The sequence below is a fragment of the Pezoporus flaviventris genome, unplaced genomic scaffold, assembly GCF_033815535.1.
Source record: "Pezoporus flaviventris isolate CSIRO_AGI_PZ_B2104156 unplaced genomic scaffold, CSIRO_AGI_Pfla_v1 ptg000113l, whole genome shotgun sequence".
NCBI classification, from domain to species: Eukaryota; Metazoa; Chordata; class Aves; order Psittaciformes; family Psittacidae; genus Pezoporus; species Pezoporus flaviventris.
Window position 1 is genome coordinate 495,896 of NW_026892661.1, and position 21,546 is coordinate 517,441.

At 51.5% G+C, this 21,546-nt stretch overlaps 3 protein-coding genes across 4 annotated transcripts in view; all 3 read right to left on the reverse strand.

The window, feature by feature from the left end:
• Positions 1–21,546, reverse strand: part of PHLDB1 (pleckstrin homology like domain family B member 1) — a 72,584-nt gene that overhangs the window by 30,133 nt on the left and 20,905 nt on the right. The window lies entirely within an intron of this gene.
• Positions 95–7,793, reverse strand: SLC37A4 (solute carrier family 37 member 4). Of its 2 annotated transcripts, XM_061478139.1 has the most exons (9): positions 7,554–7,793; positions 7,242–7,474; positions 5,827–6,070; positions 4,612–4,770; positions 4,193–4,278; positions 3,211–3,324; positions 2,886–2,951; positions 1,755–1,893; positions 95–1,469 (listed from the first exon to the last, which is right to left on the reverse strand). In XM_061478139.1, exons 1-9 carry the CDS (start codon positions 7,699–7,701, stop codon positions 1,303–1,305), a joined length of 1,356 nt encoding a protein of 451 aa, XP_061334123.1. In that variant the 5' UTR covers positions 7,702–7,793; the 3' UTR covers positions 95–1,302. The 2 variants fall into 2 exon arrangements, with proteins under 2 accessions (XP_061334123.1, XP_061334124.1); XM_061478140.1 differs by lacking the exon at positions 2,886–2,951.
• Positions 8,577–21,389, reverse strand: HYOU1 (hypoxia up-regulated 1). The gene is made up of 24 exons (XM_061478200.1): positions 21,282–21,389; positions 21,054–21,147; positions 20,311–20,389; positions 19,895–20,049; positions 19,718–19,794; positions 19,069–19,250; positions 18,544–18,659; positions 17,593–17,776; positions 17,061–17,195; positions 16,129–16,211; positions 15,898–16,030; positions 15,378–15,565; positions 15,078–15,216; positions 14,906–14,966; positions 14,106–14,188; positions 13,482–13,670; positions 13,127–13,326; positions 12,881–12,968; positions 12,147–12,269; positions 11,663–11,796; positions 11,121–11,205; positions 10,401–10,653; positions 9,246–9,335; positions 8,577–8,759 (listed from the first exon to the last, which is right to left on the reverse strand). The coding sequence occupies exons 1-24, from the start codon at positions 21,349–21,351 to the stop codon at positions 8,701–8,703; spliced, it is 3,000 nt and encodes a 999-aa protein (XP_061334184.1). The 5' UTR covers positions 21,352–21,389; the 3' UTR covers positions 8,577–8,700.

Below are 21,546 nucleotides of genomic sequence, written 5' to 3' on the forward strand. Positions count from 1 at the left end.
TTGGCAGGGTAAATTTGTGCCAGTAGCACCCTAAGAGGATAAGCAGGTTTGGGTGGTTCTGCCTGCGCCGTTCTCCCTAAGACAACCACAGCCCTTGTGACACTGCTCCATTTTTATTTCACATAGAAGATCAGAGAATTAAGTACAAAATGTAATTCACTTCCACTGTTTTAATTAAGGCTGGCTACCTACTCTTGCAACCATGCTGTACAGCACAGTACCTGCGTGCACGTTCTGCACGAGAACTGCCTCTTCCAGAGCCCTAAAGCAGTAAATCCTTTTGGGGAAAGCCAAGAGTATTCAACTAAATCCTGGTTAAAAACCTGAGTATTCATTGCAAACAGTGCTGGGCCCCAAGTGCTGCAGGCTGCCAGTGGTGGCTCTGCTAAGGCTGACTCGGAAGTAGCCCAAGCCCATGCCCACAGCCATAAGAGATGCAGCTCTTGACCAAAACCACCCTAGACTACACTCTGTGTACTAACAAAACACAAGCCAACACTAAAAATAGGTGTTTTTCCAGAGACCCGGAAAACCCCTGCAGCTGCTGTCACAATACCTGCTGCTGCGTGGGTTTTCCAGGCTGACGGGCAGAGCGCTGGCTGCACATTGCCATGGCAGCAGCTGCCTCCCTTGCAAATCATTAACACTACACAGAAACTGCACCAGGCAGGATCACTTCAATAGAAGGAGCTTCTCTGAATGCTCTCCCCTAAAGTGCCGAGGGTTTCCTGGAAACGTGCCTGTTTCCCGGTGCTGCAAGAGCCCCGCCACAGCACCACACCAGCGTTCCACCTCTCCAGAGCAAAACACCTCCATCTCTCCTAACAACTAATCCTGGGTCAAGCTAAAGCCACGCTGCTCTCAAAAGAGCCATGAGGCCCAGCTCTAATCATCACCATTCACTGCTGTCGCTGCTCCAGGGCTGAGAGCGAAGCAGAATCAAAAAGTTAATGGCCAAGAAAAACAGCAGGGACAAAACTCAACTTGACAGCACCTGAAGCCAGTCATTTCAGAGTCCCTTTAGCAGAGGAGCTCAGGCTGCAAAGCCTGGGTGCTTCCCCAGCAGTGCCGTGAGGAGGTGCAGCAAAATCATTGCCCGTGTAAACTACCTGAATTATCACATCTTGAGGGAAAAAGTGATCAGCAGCAAGAACCTTGTGCCCTCTGGCACCTGACAGTGAATGAGAAATTGAGATATTTTTATGTAGGTTGCAGCAATAGGTAAACTCACTCCAGTTAAACAAAAATCCAAGCATCATTCCCGTTGGTGAGAGAGGCTCCTTTTCACCGAGCAGCTTCTCCTCAGTCAGCCTTCCTGGGAATCCGGCCCATCTTGGTGCGGATGTTGCGCAGTAAGAAGAAAGCCACTGTGCTGCCAGTGCAGGTGATTTCGGCTACCCAGAAGGCTGTGGCCCAGCTGTAGTGCTTGGCAATGGTACTGAAGGGTAGTCCAGCCAGAAACCCCCCAACTGCAAGGAGAAACAAAGAGAAACCCAGCAATGCTTGTGTCTCAATTTGATCTGCTGATACTCGGGTTTGCATGTGTAAAGATTTCTCAGGCATGGTCTGAACTTCAAGCGCAAGGCAAAACCCATCAGGCACAGCAAGAAGCATCCCTGAGGCTTCCAGCTCTATGGCCTCCGTTTCCTGGGAGGCTTCCCATGACCAGGAGCTTGGCACCCAGCGGTGGGCAATGCTCCAGCAAGAACACACGTGGGTTTTGTTTGGTTTTCAGGAAAATGGGCACTACTCACCATTGGCCATGAGGGCCACTATGGCGTGGGAGGTGCCACACAGGTTGGCAGGGGCGCTTTCGTTGGCGATAACCCCGAACAGGGCGATGGGCCCGTACGAGGAGAACCCGAACACAGCTCCCAGGGTCAGGATCCACAGCTGTGAAAACACGTTAAGATCAGAAACAGGATCCGTGCACCCTCCCCTGTCAGTCAGCAGCTGCTGACCAACCGTGATGCTGCGCGCGGTACGGGGAAGTTTTGACATTTTCGGGCTGACACCGACTCCCTGACCTGCTGACAGAAGAGCTCAAGCCTGTGACAGCCCCCATGTGGTGCTCTCGGCCACCGTGAGCCCCCCTCTCTCCCACAGTTCTGCCCCTACCCCGTGCTCACACAACAGGAGCCATTTTGCATGAGAACCAGACCGTGGAGGAGAGATGGGCAAAACCGCAGGAGAGGTGTGGATCGGGTCACTTTAAAACAACCCTGGAGTCACCAGCTAAAAGGTTTTCTCATCTGAGATGTGAGTGACCGGTCAGAGCACCTGTATTTACAAGAAGCCACCATCTGACAATCTCTATGTTACTAAACAAACACAAACCAACCCAAAAAACCCTGACAGCTTGAACTTCAGTGTTAGTTCACGCTCTGAAAAAACTACCTGTTTTTCACGTGTGAAAGGACAGCAAAGGGTAATTGCCCTCCTCAAGGTTACAACATGCTTTCTGAACTACAAACACCATTTCAAGACGTGCAGAAGTAAGTAAATGCCATCTTATTTTCCAGATGGGAAACAGAAACAAAGAGTTAGGAAAACACTTGCAGAAAAGCAAGCAGGAAGGCATATGCAGGAGCAGGATAATTCCTCCTGAGCCCACTCGCAGGACTCCTTAACTGGCTGCATTTTAACTGAGGAGCAAATGTCCTCCGAACCTCTGAAATAAGAATTTACAAGTTTTATATCCAGACTTTTAACAGTCAGTCAGTGTAATCAAAAGACTACACGAAAAGGTTTCTGTTACAAAACTTACAGTAATCTCAGTGCCCTGGTTTTAAGCTTTGTAGTGCTAACCAACCTCCCAGGACAGGAAAAGGGCAGATCAGCAAAAGCAGAAACAGGCAGAGGGAGGAAAAATGCAAGGCAGAAACCTCATGCTCCTTGAGGCCTGTAAGGTCAGCTAGAGGTTGCAAGGCTACAGTCCAGAAGTGATTTTCCTGAAGAAGAAACAAAGGAAAGGAGAAAAGAGGTTTCATTTATCCAGCAATCACGCAGGCAGAGACAAGCCATGTCTACACTACAGCAGGTAGCGAAGGCCACCCAAGCCAACCTTGGCAGAAGCTGCCCAGCCCAGGCCAAGGGAGGCTGCTTCGCTGTGCCGCACGGCAAGGGTGAAGACAACAGGCTCCCTGCCAGCAGGCCACCCTGGTGAGGCCACCCTGGCCAGGTACGGTCAGCGGCGCACGCATGGATTACCTTGGGAGACTCGCTGGTGACCGTGACTCGGAAGAGAAACATGGACACGCACATCCCGGCCATCATGGAAAGCAGCAGCGTGTGCCGGGGGTTCCCGTAGCTCGACAGACCCACCTACAGCAGAGGGAAGGAAACGGGCGGTGAAAGCTGGAAGGACTCCAGCTTTATACTGGTGGTACCTAATGCCATCCACACTGCCCGCTCAGACACACGGAACGTGAGCCAAAGTGGACCTTTCAGCAAGGCTTCTTGGTTCAGTTTAGTTTGCCCACAGTACAACTGTGCTAAACAAGATGCTCTTAGTGATAAATGATACTTCTGTTATCAACTGCACCCTACTTCCACCCTGAATTTGCCTTCAGATCCCACCACTGGACTTTAATGCAGATTCTTTTTCAGCCAGAAGACAGCTGTCAACAACCAGATCTCCTTCAACGGGGAAACGTGGAGAGCACAGGAAAGCCAACAAATAAAACAGACCAAACATCCTAAACCCAAACATCTTCAAAAAGGGTGTCTGGCAGCTGTCCTCATGCACCCAGCAGAGCTGCTACGGGCCTATCTCTCAGCTGTACCAGGCAGCAGCAACACCAGCCTGACTGAGCACCTTCCTGAAGCTGTTGAGATGCATCCTGTCCCTCCCAGCCCACTGCTGAGTGAAGGAAGAGAGATGGGTTAGTCAAGAATGCTCTGATTTTCAAAAGCCCCACCTCAGAGCAGGGTAGTTTAGACACAGAACTGCTTCCATCAGAGCAGCTTGGGAAGACAGAAGAAACACAGCACTGAGAGCTGCTGCTCTGTAGCATGAGGCAGCAGCTCCATAACTCTGCATTCTGGGTATCCTGAATCTCCAGAGCAACATGAACAAGGGAAGCGTTCTGCTCCACTGCTGGTGTGCGTACCAGAGAAGGGGGAAATCTGCAGCAGTTTATATGAATGCTGTGTTAACTGCCCAGCACACCCGAGGGTCCAGGTTACTTACTCTTGCTACTGCTCTGTCAGAAAGATATCCAGCAGCAATGCTTCCCACCAGACCCCCGATCTCCAAGGCGCTCATGTAGGAACTACCTAGAACGCAGGTGAAGCAAAGGACAGGCCATCAGGTTTGGTAACGAAGCCGCTGCATGCTTTAGACTCAGCTCAACCCTGTCAGCTCCCAGCAAGCTCAGAGCAGCTCTGCTGGACAAGACCCTCCAGCTCATCCTTGTACAGGGATGACCGTCTGCCAGTCCCAAGAGGGCCCTTCAGCACTGGTGTCAATACCTACATGTACCCATGCAGACAGGTAGGATGTAGGGGAGCAAGTCCCTCAGGCAGAGATCCCCGTGTCCTTTTCCTGCTCCCAGTCAAGCTCTGGGCAACAACAGCCACAGAGCTTAATAAGGCAGCTTTGCATCTTACCCACAAGCATAGACTGTCCCCTCTCCTGGATCAGGAAGAGCTGGCCCCAGTCGGTACAGCACGTTTTCACTCCAAAAACGACCAGGTAGCCTGTTGAGAGCACCCAGAGGTATGGCGAGAGCAGCAGCTCTGTCAAAGTGCTGTTGTCACTGGAGGAACCTGCGAGGAAGATCAGGAAGAGCATTACCACCGCTTGAACATTACCACATCCTGAAGCACACCAGCTCAGCGGCACTACAGATCTGCGAGCGGGATTCATGCACAAGGACATCCCTACAGAGGAGGATATTCATAAAGAGAGATATTCATAGGAAATGAATGGCTTTACCTCCCCCTTGTTCTGGGTTTGCTGTGATTCCAGAATCTTTTCTGTCAATTTATTCCACATTCATTCAGGATTTCAAAAGAATAATCAAAACACTCCTCCCAGCAACGTTCTGTGTTGCGGCTGCCACTAAACCCTCTGCAGAGGTTGCTAGGGAAATTGTCTGCTCCTCCAGACTTTGTGCTAATGTTTTCAGCAGTGCCTGTGACAGCCACTACATAGACCCAAGCCAAGATGCTGGCTTTCAGGTCTTCCCTCGATTTTTGCTTCAGTCTGTGAGAAGTGCCTACAATCGTAACCCATCCTCCCCAGAAAAGGCTCCTGGGAAGCAATACTGCTTTCTTACACAGAGAGGTCAAGTCTGGGCATCGCAGGACAGTGGGGAACATAGGCTGAGTTTCCACCGGTCTCTCAAATCCTGCAGCAAACTTGTGTTGCAATTCCCCTCTACCTGTTCTGCTTTCAGAACAGCACCGTACTCAGTGGTCTGAACAAACATTTACTAACTAGCTGTCCTAGGCTAGAACACAAAACCCTGAGCAGAGTCCACCGCAAGCCAGGGGTCAAGAGAACCTACACAGGGTAAGGGGAGACCTGCCTGTCCTCTGCCGGCGTGGAAAGGCAGGTCAGGCTCAAGGAAGCATTCCCTGCTGTTGTGCTGCTGTAGCCAGACCCAGTCCCCTTCCTGTAAGATTACACTTGGGCTTGGTTTAGAACTTCAGCATTCAGAATAAAGCTGCTGAAAACAGGGCTTTGCACATGCCCACCACGTGGTGACTGTGGGAGTTGGGAAGGATGGAGGGCTCAGGACATTGGGAGCAGCGCGCCTGTGCTGGAATACACGCCGAAGGCACCATGGGTGCCCAGTTACAGCGAAGCCTCCTGCTCACCTTTCTTCCCTTTCTTGGCTCCTTGGTCAATGTTGGGCAGCCCCACATCCGATGGCTCGTTCTTAATGAGGACAAGGCAAACAAAAGAGACAACCACGCAGATGAAGCCGGAGCAGGACAGAGTCACGCGCCAGTCATAGCTCTGGGACGCGAGAGCAGCGACAATGGGGCCTAAGCCTCCAGCCAAGTTCATGCTTGTAGACAGGATTGACCACCACGTCCCGAACTGCGACGGCTCAAACCACTGTGCAACAACAAGAAAAAGGGCACGAGATCTGAGGAAGAGAGTGACACCGTGCCTGAAAACCCACGGTTGAGACCCACACTGTGGGTCTGGGGCACTGCAAGCACCCATAGAACCATAGAACCAGGTAAAGGCAGCGCCCACTGTGAGTCCTGCAAGGAACCCCACATGGCTCCAAGGTGTTGCCATTTACAGACCATGAAACTGAGACCTGGTCCGGGAGAGGCAAACTGGAGAGGACAGGGTTCTGCACACCCCCTTGCCAGGAACAGTGTCCTCCTGGAGAGGTCTGCTGGCACAACACTGCACACGGATACGCGGGGAGTCACAGGGCAACTTTAGGACTCCCTGCTAAGAACCAGGCACGATCAGCTCTGCATTGCAATGTGCTCTCAGAGCCAGAACCGCTGGGGTGGCTGCTGTCAGCAGGAAAACGTCCGAGAGCTCCATTCACACATGTCTTCAGCCCACACTCTGTTGTTTCTGTGATTTGGGCCCTTCCTTTGTGTGTCCTTTTCTGGACAGTTCTTTTCTGGCCAGCTAGATGAGCAGGGCAGTTGTCAATCCCCCCCTATCCTGCAAGCACGTGCATTCCTGGGTTTTACATCTTCCCAGAGAGGTACACACACAGCTAACCTCCCTGCCTTCTGCCCAAAGGCGCCAAGCAACCCGATCCCAAACACACACATGAGTTGGAGGCTCAGCTCCCGCTGTTCCTCCACGCGTTACCCGCTTTCCTACCCGGACAGCCCGCGGTTTGCAATTCCCGAGCTCCCCGAGCGTGCAGATGGAATTCTGCTCAGCGCCCTTTGCCCAGCAGCAAACTGCCACAACAGCGGAGAGACAGGCAGACCTCTGCCTTCAAGCTGGATTCCCACAGCGCGCATCTCTCACAGTGCAGAAAGTCTGCCACCACGAGACGCGAACTTCGCAAACCGAACTAGACCTAGAATCAAGGCACCTGCACGCACGGGCTGAGCAGCTCTGGGGACCCTTGCCACAATACCCAGACCCTCACACGCGGGCAATCGCTGCGCAGGCACAAGGCTCCCAGAGACGGCCACCTCCTTGGCTGGAAGGAGGCAGGCACAGGCGCGAGTCGCGCTGCACCTGGAGCTCGCGTTCCGGCAGAGCAGCAGCCGGGAGCAGCTTCCCCACCACCCGCGCTCACCTTCCGCAGGATCTTCCCGCAGGGCGGCCAGCCCAGCCCCTGGGCCAGGCCGTTGAGGAACCAGAGCCCCGCGAAGGCCGTGACGGTGGAGCTCCAGGAGAAGGCCACGTTGACCAAGCCCACCATGAGGAGCCCGGAGCAGAAGAGCCAGCGGGCGCTCGCCCGGTCCGAGAGGACGCCGCTCACGAATTTGCTGATGGCGTACGCCGCGGACTGGCTGCTGGTGATGAGACCTGCGGCGGGCCCGCCCGTGAGAGCCCGTTACAGCGAGCAGCGGGGCGGGGGCACGGGGGAGCTCGTCCTCGTACTCACCCAGCTCGTCCTTCCCCAGCGGCACCTCGGCCATGACGGCGGGCATGACGAACGAGAAGGTTTTGCGGTTGAAGTAATAGAGCGTGTACCCGGCGAACATGGCCGCGAAGATCACGGCGCGGTACCGCCCGTACCCGCCCGCCGCCATCCCGCCGCGCTGCTCCGCTGCCGGGCAACGGCGGCCGCGGCGACCCCGGGACCGGCAGCAGCGCCGAGAGCGGCCGCGTCCCGCAGCGCCCTCCCGCCGGACCGCGCTCCCATTGGCGGCCCAGACCCGCCCCGCGCCCCGCTTCCGGCCCGGCCTCCATTGCCCGCGGCTCACCTCAATCACCGCCGGTCCGTCCTTCCCGCCGCTCCCATTGGCCGCCGCGCTCCGTTCCGGGCCCGGCGGAGCCACCCGCGGCAGGCGGGGCAGCCCCGAAACGTGCCCGTGCTGCTCCGGAGCCGCCGCCGGGCTCCGCCCCGCGCCCATGCACCACCAGCGCTGCCCCTTCCCAACTCTTTATTTTACAACCAACTCGAAACACAAGCGTTTTGTCAGCCCCCGGGTTTCAGACTCCGCTACAGCGCATGGATAGAGATGACTTTAACACCCACCTGCGGAAAACACACACTCGTATCGTGCAGCACCGAGCGTCCGCCCCCCCCCCGCGTCTGCTGCACCTTCCAACAAGTCCAAATGAGAAAACACCCCCAGCACTGGAATCACACGGTCCCTTTAAGCCAGAGCCTCGCATGAGAGACACCGCCATCTCAGCTACAAATGGTCCCGCATGGATCCCTAGAAGGGGTGTGGCACAGAGTTTGTGGTCCAAGTTACTCCCTAAGCTCAAGATGTTCCTTTCCGGCTTTCTCTCCACAGCAAAGTCACTTTGGTGACTTCTGCATGGAAACAGACAATTCTCAGTAGGCAAAGAGCCACCCTGAAACACGTAAGAAAACGAAAACAAACAAAAAACTCCCCAATTCACTAAGTTAGTAGCGGCAAAATCCCCAGAAAGGAAATAAAAATGTACATCTCTATCCCACTGTGCTGTCAGACTGGTTGTTGTGTTCCATTTACACCATGACTAGCCAGGTCCGTGATAAAAACAAGAAAGTAACCATGAAATAAATAGCTGTTGACACTAGTGGGATCTCAGGGGTGTTATAACTCATCATTTTTCCTGCTCTCTCCTCCAGCTTCTCTCTTCTCTTCTTTGGACCCTGTGTAATGAAGTAAACTCAGTCACACACCGCAAGCGTTTACAGCGTACAAAGCAGGCCCTGGCGTTCACCACGAACACACCGAGCTTTGGGGACTGACGCTCAGCTCCAAAGCGCTGAACCCATTCCTGCCCTCCTGCTGAGAACACTGCTGTCCTCACAACAGGCATGGCAGAACAAACACGTGCCTGCACATCAGCTCCTCAGCAAAGGCAGGCACGCAGCTGCAGGGCTGGCTATGAACTGCAGCCACACAGGCTATTGGGGCAGGAGGCAGCAGCAGGCCAGACCTTTACGCTGAACTGTGAAGATGGGAACAGTAAGGAACCCAAATTCGTGTCTTCCTCCTTGCACAATTAACAACCAATCTGCAACTGGGGCTTCTACCACCCTGCTGCCTCCTACAGCCAAAACTAGGGGAAGAAGCATGCGGACAGCTTGCACTTGTAGCTACCGAGTTTCAGGCTTAGTCAAACATTTACCCACCGGAGTCTGATCCAGGCTCGCTGTCTATCGCTACTTGCTCAGCTGCAGGAGGCTCCACAGCTGGACCAATATCTTCAGGTTTGTCTACATCTAAAGCAGAAAGAAACAAAAGTGAAGAGAGAATACAGAGCAGGCTACTTACAAACAAGCCACGGCTCCTCAGCGGGACTGCAATAATCCATTCTCCCAGCGGGTCTCTCTGTGACACTCAGGTGTCACCAAACTGCTCCTTGTTTCTCACTGCCTCTGTCTGCCAAGCCTCACATCCCTGGAAGCCCTGGAGATTCACTGGTTACACAACGAAGGCCAGTCCCCTTTGGAGCTGTGACTGCAAGCGGGGTCTTGTACCCAGGCCAGAGGAGCCAGCAGGGACCTCTGCTGCCAAACAGCTGCCAGATGTAAAAGGACCAGCGTGCCCAGAACCCAGGGTTCTGACACAGTTCACGAAGTCTTCCTGTCCCAAGAGATTTTTTTTCTTGTCTAGGGTCCATCTAAGCCAGAAACCTTCCTCTTTCTATTCTTTGACATAGGACAGGACATGAATACTTGGCTCTGGACACCCAGAACACAACTGATGGCATATCCTTCTTCTAAGGCAGCCAGCCAGCGAGACAGATACTGATTAACCCTTCCAGGAAGTTTATAAATACTCTCTGTTCCTTCACAGAAAAGCACCCAAGCCAATGGTGAGGGGAAAAGGACATTGCCACAGCTAGATTTCCCCAGCTATCTCTGAAAATTAAGAGAATCATTTATTCCCACAGTTAACTATTGTCTTCATTTATTTAGCTCCGTTTCACTGGAGATATGTGTTACACTGGGGGGGATTCACCCAGAAGGGACTGATCGCTGCTCAGGCAGCTGGTGAGCAATTGTGCTGTGCATCACTTGTATTTTCTGAGCTGTCATTGCTTCTCTTATTGTTTCCTATTATCATCATTGTTGGCATTATTCCTATTATCACTATATTTTACTTTATTTTGATTATTAAACTGGTCTTATCTCAACCTGTGGGGTTTACTTGCTTTTGATCCTCTTCCCCATCCTGCACTGGATGGGGAAGGGGGGAGTGAGCGAACGGCTGCATGCTGCTGAGTTACAAGCTGGGTTTAAACCACAAGAGAAGTATATACACGTCCCCCACCTGCTCCTTACCTTCTTGTTTCCCCTCCGTGGGAGGGATAGTGCTCTCGGGCTCAGAGGCTGTTGTAGCATTCCTGCCTGAATCGGTTTTTGTCATGTTCTTCTCCTTTCTGGGCTTGGGTTTTGCAAACTTGGCCTTATTCAGAAGATACTGCACTTCCCTGTCCAGGGCTGCTATCTTGAGCTCTATATCTTTGGACAGCAGGACAGGCTTCTCAGTGGGAGAGAGCTTGTTCTGTTCAGCCAGCGTCTCATTTTTCCAGATCTGTAGGAACGACAGGAAAAAGTACTTTTAAATCCTTTGGGTTCCAGGAACCCCTGTATATCACAGTATGCCAAAGTCACCGCTCCTGGACCTTCTAACCTACTCAGGATAACACTGCTCCCTGCTACACTTCCACCAGCTTCTTAGTTACCCAGAGGTGGGGCAAAATGAAGAAACAAACGCCTCAAAACCCAGCGACTGCTTTTAAAGCCTGTAACTGGGTACAGTGGTAACCACGACTCCTGGAGATAACTCTCGACATGCAACTCAAAACCCATTATCCCTCCAAAGCAGTCTGGGGTCAAGCTGAGCATTAGAAAACGCTAGAATGCACAAAAGGTTTGCTGGTGGCAAAGAAACAAAATGTGCACACCCTATCCCATGGCCTTCAGTGGAAGGACAGGACAGGAAACAGAACCCAAACTGCCCCCACCACTCTCCGCAGGAATTGTTTGATCCTTCATTACCGTTGTTTCATTGATGGCTTTTTCCAGGGTACTCAGTTCCACCTCTGTGAATATCTGGTCAGACTCCGGGATCATTCGGGCTCCCCTTAAAGATAAGAAGTTTATTTTTGTAAAACCCAACAGACTGTACCTGGGCAACTCAAGTGTTTACAGCTCTGGTAAGTACAGTAAGAGAAATACCAGTGCACACACCAAGCAATTAGTCCATTTTACATTTATGTCTCTTGCTTCTGCAGGAAACACAGTCCTAACCGATCTCTGGATGCTAAGAATGGAACACAGAGCCAGCAAATGCAGCTATCATGAGACCAGAAAAACAGGGAAAGGCTAAGGCCATAAGACTAAGAGGGAAAAATCTGCTTGCAAACAGTGTGTAAAGTGGAGACATCCCATTCCCTAGTTTAAACAGGTCCTGCACAACTCAGCACTAGCAAGGAAGGTTTTGGTCACCTTTTTCAGACCATGCTCAATCCAGCTGCATTCTGTTGGCATCGCTTACATTACCAGCTGCACAACTCTCCTTCCCAGCAGCTTGCTCTTACTTGAGAAAGATGGCTGAGTGGTTGAGCAGACTTTCCAGGGCAGCAAGGCGTTCCGGCCACTTCCGCCTTTCCTCGACACGGAAGAAGAGGTTCCTACAAAGCTTCTTCAGTTCTGAAAGCCTGTCTTTCAGATCCTGCAAACAGGGGAGAGGGGAAAGGAGACAAATCAGTTTGTCTAACACCGTAAGCGCCAGAAGTTAAAACTGCCGGTTTTCTCATTCTATCAAATACACTATTTCACTACAGTAAAAAGTGCCATGCGACTAAGCTGTATGCAGAGTGAACAGGTTACTGCTGAAGCTGTTCCAGATGCACACATGGCTGCAAGAACTTAGTATTTTGTTCTACGCATAACGCACAGGGGAAACAAGAGCTTGCAAAAAACAGATTACAAAGGATCAAGGTGGATCGATCCTCAGTCAGCCTGTGTGGTCATTTCCACGTCAGGGACAGCGCCTGGCATCCTGAATACACAAAGCAGTACCTTAGTTGCAGCTGCATAACCCTCCTCCTCCATCCAACTGGATGCCTCGCTAAGCTTTTTGGAAATCTCTTCTCTCTGCTCCTCTGTTGAGACAAACTGATATTCCTCTTGGTAAAGCTTGTCCTGCAAAGAACAAAGCAAGTGCTCCTGTCAAATACCACTGAGCGTGGAAGCATAAAACCACCCAGTCACCCGCTTGTGACGGGGCCGGACCGTGGACTCCTGGGGTGCTGCCTGCACTGGCCAGGAGATCCTCACTTAACCCTCCTAAATCCAAGCTCCTGCTCCCAGCATTACCAGGAGCATGGTGGTAACACAGCAGGTGTACAGACACGCGCACACCAGGCATGCGATGGTAAAGCTGCAAAAACTGTAATTTCACATGCATTTAACATTAGTTGCCTGTTCTGCACAGCAGCTCTTGAGAAGCTGTAGCTTCTTTATAGCCCGAGTGCAATTGTTCCAAAATGCACAGATAAGGACACACAAGAGATACTGTGAACCTAAAGCTTAACATGTTACATATGCTTGGGGAAAGCCTTCCTTTTATATCAAGTCCACATGGGCCTGGTAAGCCTAGAGGTAATGTAAAAATGACTGAAAGATGAAAGCTGGGCTCTTCAAATCGGCTTCTCCCAGCTCAGACAACTCCCCTGCATTCAGATCAGCCAAGCTGCGCAAGACACTTCCACCTGCTCTCCAGGCAATCTCATTTCTTTATATCCCTCTCTTACCTGGGTCTCAAAGATGAATGACTCCAAGCTGTTGGCTGATTTCTCTCTTTCCTGTTTCTCTAGATCTCTGACCGTCAAGTCTTGGAGTCTAGCACAGAAAGAGAACAGAAATCAAAAGTAACTGAGCAGCACATCATATGCATCAGCTTCTGATGACAGCAGTGCTACGTGAGCCACCACCCTTCCAAGGCAATTCACTTCCTTTATATCTGGAGCTTTAGCCCGGCAGAGCCATTTCAAACATACTTTTTCATTGAGCTCTTCAGTTCATCCTCCAGCAGGTCAGGCACGTCATTTACATCGAGCTCCATGGTGATCTCATGCACAAGCTTCTGCTTCTTGGGTGCTTTGATCTTCTTCTCTTCCTCTGTTTTGGTAACTGTGCTGTCACTGGAACTTCTGGACGGTTCTTCCTCTTTCGCAGTTTCTCTATTTTCTTTGGGATCCTGTAACAGGAAAAGTACATTCTCAGGCAAGGGAACAGATCTGCAGGTTCTCCAACATTTTCCAGCACAGGACAGAAATGGGGAGCGTTCTCCCGAGAAAATTCCCCTTCTCAGTCACCGAAATCACAGTCCTGCTCCTTCAATGTGAAGCTCACCTGAGACTGCAACTTCTCGCCTTCTTCCTTTTGCTGGGACTCTTCTCTGGGAGTGGCAGTTTCTGCCTGGCCTGGAGACTGCTGCTTCTCTTCTCCCTGCTCTTCACTGGCACCTTCCGCGCTGCTTTTTGGGTCTTGTTTCTCTCCCTGCTCTTCCTTCCCTGTTTCTGCTAGGCTCTCTTCTTCTTCCTGGTCACCATAGGCAAGCAAAGGGGAAACCAAACCATTTTTTTTAATGTAGAAATTCCATGTAAATGTTTGTTTCGCAGATGACAGAACTCTCTGCAAAAACTGTATGTAAAGCAAGGAACCTGCTAGACACCTGCACAGACAACACATGGGCTGAAGCTTATCCAGAGTGCACCAGGACAATCTAGAAATGAGAGACTTCCCCCAGAAACGAGTCCTGGAACATTAGTCCACCCCAGCTGGACTTCCCAGCAAAAGATTCCAACCTTCTTTAAACGCACATTATGTGAAACTCAAGAGGAATACAGCACTTTCTAAAACCATTTAAACTCCTGCTGTGCTTGTCAGACACCTTTAGTTCTGCTTACATCAATCACTGTGTCTTCAGCAGCCAGAGCAAGACCCACGGACTCCCTCCTGCCCGCTAGGACCCACCTGAACCGGGTCTGTCAGGTTCTCTCCGGTCTCTGTTGCTGGGCCACCACCCCCAAACAGGCTTGAGATGGTGTTTCCAAGTTCTGCCAACAAGAGACAAGAAAATCCAGAATATTATGCTCCCAAAGGATGAAGGCAGTCACCATCAGCCCTCAGTTCTTCCCCTCGCAGCCCTAACGATCATCAAAGATCTGCCTTGGTGGTGTAAGTTAGCTCCCTGCACTCCAGAAACTCATCCTTCCTTGGCCTCACTTTGTGGTTTTGCGTGCGTAAAGCGGGGTCTCTACCACTGCTGTAATATGACCCAAAATTTGCAACTTCAACTGGAACACTTCAAGCTCCAACCTGTGGCTGCAGAAGCCATCTCTGCACCTCCCGCTCACCTCAAACACGCAGATACAGGGGAAATCTGTGCTGTAAAACCTGAGCAACGTAAAGCACAGATCATGGCATCACAACCCAGGCAAGATGGGAGAATGCTGTGGGGCTGTGGATGCAGGATTTCCCTTCAGGACAGACCTCCTGAAATCAGCAGCTGTGGCTGACCAAAGAGGATGCAACTCCTGGTTGCAATGCATGCCATGGCCACCTTTGGAGTGTATGACATTTCACAGCTCCTGGCAGCACCCAGCAGCCACTTAGAAAGTGCTTTAAAGTATTTTGGAGCTGTTTGCACACCCAGAGGCTGTGGCTGCTTCATTTCCACACCCCAAACCCAAGCAAACAGTGTGCCTGCAGTTATCTCAGCCACTCCAGGTAAACCACAACAGTCAATATGAATACCAAAACTCAGCACTTACTTGTCAGTGTCGACTCTTCCTCCAGCTTGTCTTCCACCAAGGTCTCAAACACAGATTCCACCTTGTAAAGAGGAGCACAGAACTAGTTTTAAGCAGGGACCAGCAACACCGGAGAGAGGGACAGAACTGGAAAACACATAGGCTGACAAGCATCACAACAGGTGGTGCTCACCCGGTCAAGACTTAGAACTCCACTCTCATCCATGTTGAAGTGAGCTTTGATGCCTTTGGATTCATAATCTGAGTGCTTCTTGAAACTGTCTCCAACTCCCTTTAGCCTCACAGTAGTGAGATTGAGAGCACCAAAAACCCTGACAACATAGAGACAAAAAGCAGAGAGAAAACTCAGGATAACAACGCTGCAGAACAGCTATATACCTCCCATAGTCCTGTCTGCAGCAACGGACAATGCATAAAGCAAGTGCCCACGGTTTGATTTGCGAAAGCACAGAATGATCTGGGCTCAACTCACTGCATGTCATCGTGGTTCAGGAAAGACAGATCTCCATAGTTGACGTAGAACTCAAAGTCGTCTGTGTAGCGGTTGAAAGTGATAACTTTGCGCTGCGGGTAGGGTGCCATGCGCTGGAACAAAATCCTCTTGTTGTGCTTTAAACTCCTGGATTTATCATCCTCTTCAACTTCACGAGTAAACTCCACCTGCATCACCAACAGAAAATGCATCTCAGCAACTCCAGACTTCCTCTGTGGCATCTCACATCAGAGGTTTCTGTAGCGTTTGGCTGCTCTGCCACACACAAAAGTCGGGACAGCAAGTGTTTCTCAGCAGCTGATGTTCCTATGCACCCAGCTTCTTGGATGTTACACTTGTACAACACAGAGGATTTTCTTCTGCTTGCTTTATTAAGATTGGCACAAATATCTCCACAGCTTCCTTGCTGGAAGGAAACTGGGAGGTTGCCTGGAACATTTGTCCCAGCACAGCCCCACTTACCCAGACCCTGCACACAAGAAAGAAAGCCAAGGGTTACCTGGATAGGAAACACAGCGGCATCTCGAACAACAAATGGCTTCACCTTAAAGGCTTTGCTCAGAGCAGCTGCCTGGTAGACTGCACCCATAGCAGCAGCCTCATCTGCATTGATATTCTTGCCCAGTTCTTCTCTATGGAGCAAAAAGCAACAGGCATCAACTTTGCAACCACCGCTGCAAACAGCAAGCTGTCAATAGGAGAGAGACTGAAGGGGGCCTCACATACTCACTTGCCCACAGCCTTCAGCAAAACTTCCTGCACTTTGGGGACTCGTGTGGCACCGCCAACTAGAATCACCTGGTCAATTCCATCCTAGGGATTGGAAAGAGTCATCTTGTCTTGAGAAAGCAATTTTGGACAGCTAAGTGCAGGGCTTCCTTATGCTTCCTTCCCCAGTCAACACACACTGATGCAGTGCTCTGAAAACACCCACACTACATCCTGCAGTCCCAGTGCAGGTCAAGCCTGATAGATCTCAGACAGGCTGACACGAGCTACACCAACAGGAGGAATGTGGAGTCAGGCCTGTCAAACAGGGACAATGTGACCGCTGCTTCAAGTCACTTGCTTCAAAATTACACAGACCCTAGTTTAAAGTCAGAGGAGGCAGTGACTCAGAAAGCAAGCAGGACCAGATCAGACAAAACCCAGACTTTAAGAGGTGACTCAGTGTCCTGCATTGCACACCAGAGCCAAAAGATGCTCAAGAGTGCCCTGGCACCCTGCAAGTGAGCTTTTAACAATGCAGTAAGTCTCTCCAAAGGACTGCATCACGTTTGGCCCAACTGCAGTCTGCAGTGGGGTTTCTAAAGGGAACGCTCAAAGGGGAAGCCTGAACAGCAGTAGCTCCGTGTCCAGGCTCTTGGAGTTAAAGCTTCATGAGCGAGACCAGAATAGCCCAAGAGTAAAGTTTTATAACTGAAAAAAAACCCTCCTCTGAGCCCTTCATTTCTGATGGGTAGCACAGGGAGCCGTGATGGACTCCTGCTTAACACTGCAGCAAGTAAATTCTATGCAGCACCAACACCACTCTACGACAACAGCAGGCATTTGTACCTGCCAGCAGTGCTGACAACACATTCACTGATGCCTCAATCATGGTGCAGCAGCAGCTCCCCACATATTAACTACAGGCTTGTTAATGCATTCCCTTAAACTTACCAGGTTCATCTCTGCGCTGCTCAGAGCCTGCTGCACAGGTCCTGGGACTCGCTGGAACAAATCAGAGCACAAATCCTCAAATTCTTGCCTTGAGACCTTGGCCTTGAAGTCGATGTCATCCAGGAGTCCCTCGATCTGTCCAGAAAAAAAACAGCCAGAATGAAATTAGTGGTGGTGCATTCACTTTGCCTGACTTGCCCAGAGTGCAAAAAGTTCCAGCTTCCTAAACACACCAAGGACCTGAACCCTGACATTGCTCAGGTGACAAGAGGAATGTGGATGTAATAGATGGCTTCCAAAGTGAGTTTATTTAACAAACTCCACGTGAATAACTCTCCTCCTCATTCACTCACTCACCAGTGCTACCAAGTGGGGAAAGGTTGAGGGGCCACCAGTGCTGACCCCACCGCCCCCCCAGAACACCAGATGCTCTTCAGCACACCAGTGCTGCTGAGGGACAGCGTTTCCACAGCCCCGTCCCTGCCCCAGCCACCCCTCAGTCCTACAAAAGCAGAAAGGCAGAAGGCCAGACCTGTGCCATGTGGTCAGCATTGGCGCTCAGGACGGTTTTCAGGCGGTTGGCCTCCTTCAGCAGTTTGGCCATGGCCCGCGGGTTCTTTCGGACGTCTTTTGAAGGGTGCTGACCATTAAAGAGTTTTGCCAAATAGTCCCGCAGACGAAGCTCCATCTCTAAACCGCCAAGAGCACGGTCAAACCTGAGCAGAAGAATGAGCAGAGATGTAAAGATGTAACAACTTAAACAGGGTCGAAATACTAACTTATTTCACAGATATGCAGAGCAGCAAGCGGTCAAAAGTAGCTGCATTATTATCAGCTGTGATGAACTGTGAAAGAATAAAGGTTGTTTCAGAAATAACACATCACAATGAACACAAAGAAAAGAAAGATTCACCACCACAACAGCCTCTGAGCAGGAAATGTCAGTATGTTTACAGTAAAGGCCTTATGGCACGTCCAACAGCCGAGAAGCTAATGGATAACTGCCTCAGGTCCCAGGTATTTTCTTAGCAAGAGCAGTGTAAGTGCTTTGGAGTTAAAATTGCTGGGCTGGCTATTCGCAGCACCCCGCTCCATGTTCGGCATCGTGTGAGTGCACTGTGGTTCCATTCTCCTCTAGAAGGACATTCGACTTCTCCAGACTGACACACTCTACTTCTAGAAGATTATATGACATGGAATTAAGCATCAGTGGGTTGAGGCTGTCAAAAAGCAAGCCTGAAGCAAACTAAGTACACTGGCTCCCTCCTGGGCCTTTGGAAGTTCTCAGTTATCTTCCGCACAAGACAGTGATACCGAAGTTACAACCAACCGGAGCCTTCTTGCTCCAAACACTTCCCACTCTGCCACCCAAATTACTGTGCTGAAGCCTCACTGCCAAATCCTACATTTAGAAGAGACCATGAAAAAAGTGGTTTCTTTCCTGAGACCTGTGGGTTTTGTGCAACTCGTGTTGAATTCTTACCCAATGCCCTGGATCTGCAATTGAGGCTGGGTTCCCGAGTCCTTAGTTTTCACTGTCTGATAGGTAACAATAGTACAAACGGTGCTTCCTGCTCCCATGTCGTAAAACATGATATTCTGAAAAGAGAAGCTGGGACGGTGAAGCAGAAACACCTGGATATCCCCCATGAATAAGGAAAGAGCCCATAGCCTTCTGAGCTTGATACAGGCCAAGACTATCGCTCCCTCGACTGGCTTTATACCCTTATGACAGGACTCCTACTTTGATCAAACGCAGGAGATGTTCAGGGTCATACTTGACACAAGCAGACAAGAAAGCTTTAATCATCCATTTCACAGATCAAAATCCAAAGCTTTGCTCTTTAAAAGTTTCTTCTTTGCCTTGTTGATAAGCATGTGAAAACAGGAGACTGGCTGACTAGCAGAGTCCGCTTTAGCTCAAGTGCTTTTGATTTTATCTGCTGCACTTCCTCCCCCACATGCAAGCACTTGCTCAGGACTCTCTGTATCTCCCAGCTGTACCTACCTGGGCGGTGGCATTGATGTCTTTCCTCCTAAACACTCCGTAGTTCAGCGCTACGGCTGTGTTGTCATTGATCAGCTGCAGCACCTTCAGGTCAGCCATGCGAGCGGCATGCAGAACTGCTCTCCTCTCCGCCTGGTTGAAATAGGCAGGAACCGTGATCACTGCATCCTTGATGGGCTGCTCTGAAAGAGTCACAGGGAACACGTTTTTCCACCAGCATAGCAACGTGGCAAAGACTCACTATAATGGGGTGGGTACTGGTGGCGAAGCCACAGAGTCCAAGGTAAAGACTTGTACAGAATCAATCTTGCAGCAGCAACCAGGATCATTAGGGACAAAACTCTGTGTTCAAGCAGGTTTTGTGTCCTCACAGAGCTGTGTTTCTGCTGACGCCTCTTTCATGTTAGGATACTCTTCAATGCAAAGCTGGGTGGGATCTGGGGTGCCTGCCCCCAAGAATAGGACTAAGACCCCCAAACTTGTATATTATAAACAAATCATGACTCCATAGCTGCTAAGGTCCATAGCTGAAGAGACCCAACATCCTGCTTATAAAACCCATGGGTTTTCAAACAGCTTCAGTCCCTACTCAAATCCTATATGATACAACACACACAGATACTATGAGAAATAGCTAAAGCCTTCCGACCTGCAAATTCCTCAGCCAGACCCCGTGAATAGTTCAGGACCATCCCCAGCATCTCCTCTGGAGAGTATTGTATAGTCCTATGAGAAATAAACAGGAAAGAGAATTACAGCAACAACAGAGCCAGCTGTAGCAGCCTGGTAGCTAAAGCCCACAAGGAACCCTGAAGCAGCCACTTACTGGGACAACTTGAAGATAACAGTCTGCCTTTTCTCATCCTTCACCAGTTCATGCTCTGGGAAGCGGGACTGGTATAGTGCCACATGGGGGTTATCCATACGCTTACCCAGCAGATCCTGGAAGTATCTGAATGCCACCCTCGGGGTCCTTATGGACTGTGGAAAGAGAAAGCACATCACTCACCTGCACTGCTGTGGCTTTACTGCTATCAGGCAAACCTCTCCCAAGCTATGTGGTGAACTTAGCTTGCTATGGGAGCTGGGAGCACATGACCAGTACACAACAAGCCAGTAAAACACCAAGGAGATGGGAAGAAATAAAACTTCCTAGCTCACTTATCACAAAGGACCCAGCAGTGGGAACACACACTCTGCATACAGGAACCGCAGCTGGCACAATGAGCAACAAGAACTCACCATTCCCAGTGCACTGTCACCAAAGAGACGTTCATTCTCCTTCAAAGCAACAGCCACAGGCGTTTTCCTTCGTGATTCCCTGTGTGGAGAAAGAGGAATAAACCAGTTGAAACAGGTGAACGCTCCATACAGAGTCCCTAGTGAGAAGGGCACTGTTTCCATTTCAGAAGAGGCTCGCATACCACCTCAGAGAAGGCAGCCTCCGTTTACCTGAAGTGCTGCAACAGCAGCACCTCCCTTCAGAGCTTCCACACCTCCTGGTGTCCCTCATGACACGGGCAAACCACAGGCTTTACCAAAACACAGAGACAACTTTCCAGTTCACAGTGGAAGCCGTGGTGGGCACACTGTTATTCTTCCCATAACACATGAGAACTCAGTAAGAGGTGACTCCTTTCCACTCTGATTAATGTGTTAGCACACTAAAGTGAGTGCCTCAGCACCCTCACAGGGAAGAGCTTCTGCCTAAGAGCTCATCTCAGTCTCTCCTCTGGCAGGTTAAAGCCATTCCCCTTGGCCTGTCCCTACAGGCCCTTGTCCCAAGCCCCTCTCCAGGTTTCCTGCAGCCCCTTCAGGCACTGGAGCTGCTCTCAGGTCTCCCCTTCAGGAGCCTTCTGTTCTCCAGGCTGACCCAGCCCAGCTCTCTCAGCCTGGCTCCAGAGCCGAGCTGCTCCAGCCCTCGCAGCAGCTCCGCTGCTCTCCCGACACCAGCACCGCGACACGATGGAGGCGCAGCCGCTCACTTGTTCAGGACGATCTCCATGGGCACCCCGGGCTTCACGATGGCTATCTTCATCGACTCGCTGCCCACGTCCACCGACATCACGGCCACGGCCTCTGCCGACAAACCCACCCCACTGTGAGCCCGCTGCCGGAGCGCAGCCCCTCGGTTCTACCCGCTCCCGGGCTCCGAGGGGCCGCGCCGGCCGCCCCCCCCCCATCCCGCCTCTCCCCCGCGGCACCGCACGCACCTGCGCCGGGCAGGCGGCAGGAGAGGAGCAGCCAGGCCAGAGCCCAGCCCAGCCCCCGCGCCGCCGCCATGCTGCTGCTGCTCCTGCTGCTCCTGCTCGGCCCGGCCCGGCCCGCGGCCCCGGCGCCTCGCGCAACCCCCGGCCCGGACGCGGCGCGACCTCATTGGCGCGGCCGCCGGCGCCGGGGCCCCGCGCGCACCCGATTGGGCCACGTCGGGAGAAGCCGGAAGCGGGAGCGAGGGGAGCTTCGGCCCCATTGGGCCTG

Bases quoted from the DNA above. Each gene is read 5' to 3' on its own strand.
- SLC37A4 (XM_061478139.1), bottom strand. From the start codon at position 7,701: ATGGCGGCGGGCGGGTACGGGCGGTACCGCGCCGTGATCTTCGCGGCC. The intron at 6,071-7,241 runs GTGAGCGCGGGT...GTTGTTGCACAG, and splicing joins GCGGGAAGATCCTGCGGAAG to TGGTTTGAGCCGTCGCAGTT. The intron at 4,279-4,611 runs GTAAGATGCAAA...CCTGCGTTCTAG, and splicing joins GGGACAGTCTATGCTTGTGG to GTAGTTCCTACATGAGCGCC.
- HYOU1 (XM_061478200.1), bottom strand. From the start codon at position 21,351: ATGGCGGCGGCGCGGGGGCTGGGCTGGGCTCTGGCCTGGCTGCTCCTC. The intron at 20,390-21,053 runs GTGAGCGGCTGC...TTCTCCACACAG, and splicing joins ATGGAGATCGTCCTGAACAA to GGAATCACGAAGGAAAACGC. The intron at 13,327-13,481 runs GTGAGCTTCACA...TTCCTGTTACAG, and splicing joins GCGAGAAGTTGCAGTCTCAG to GATCCCAAAGAAAATAGAGA.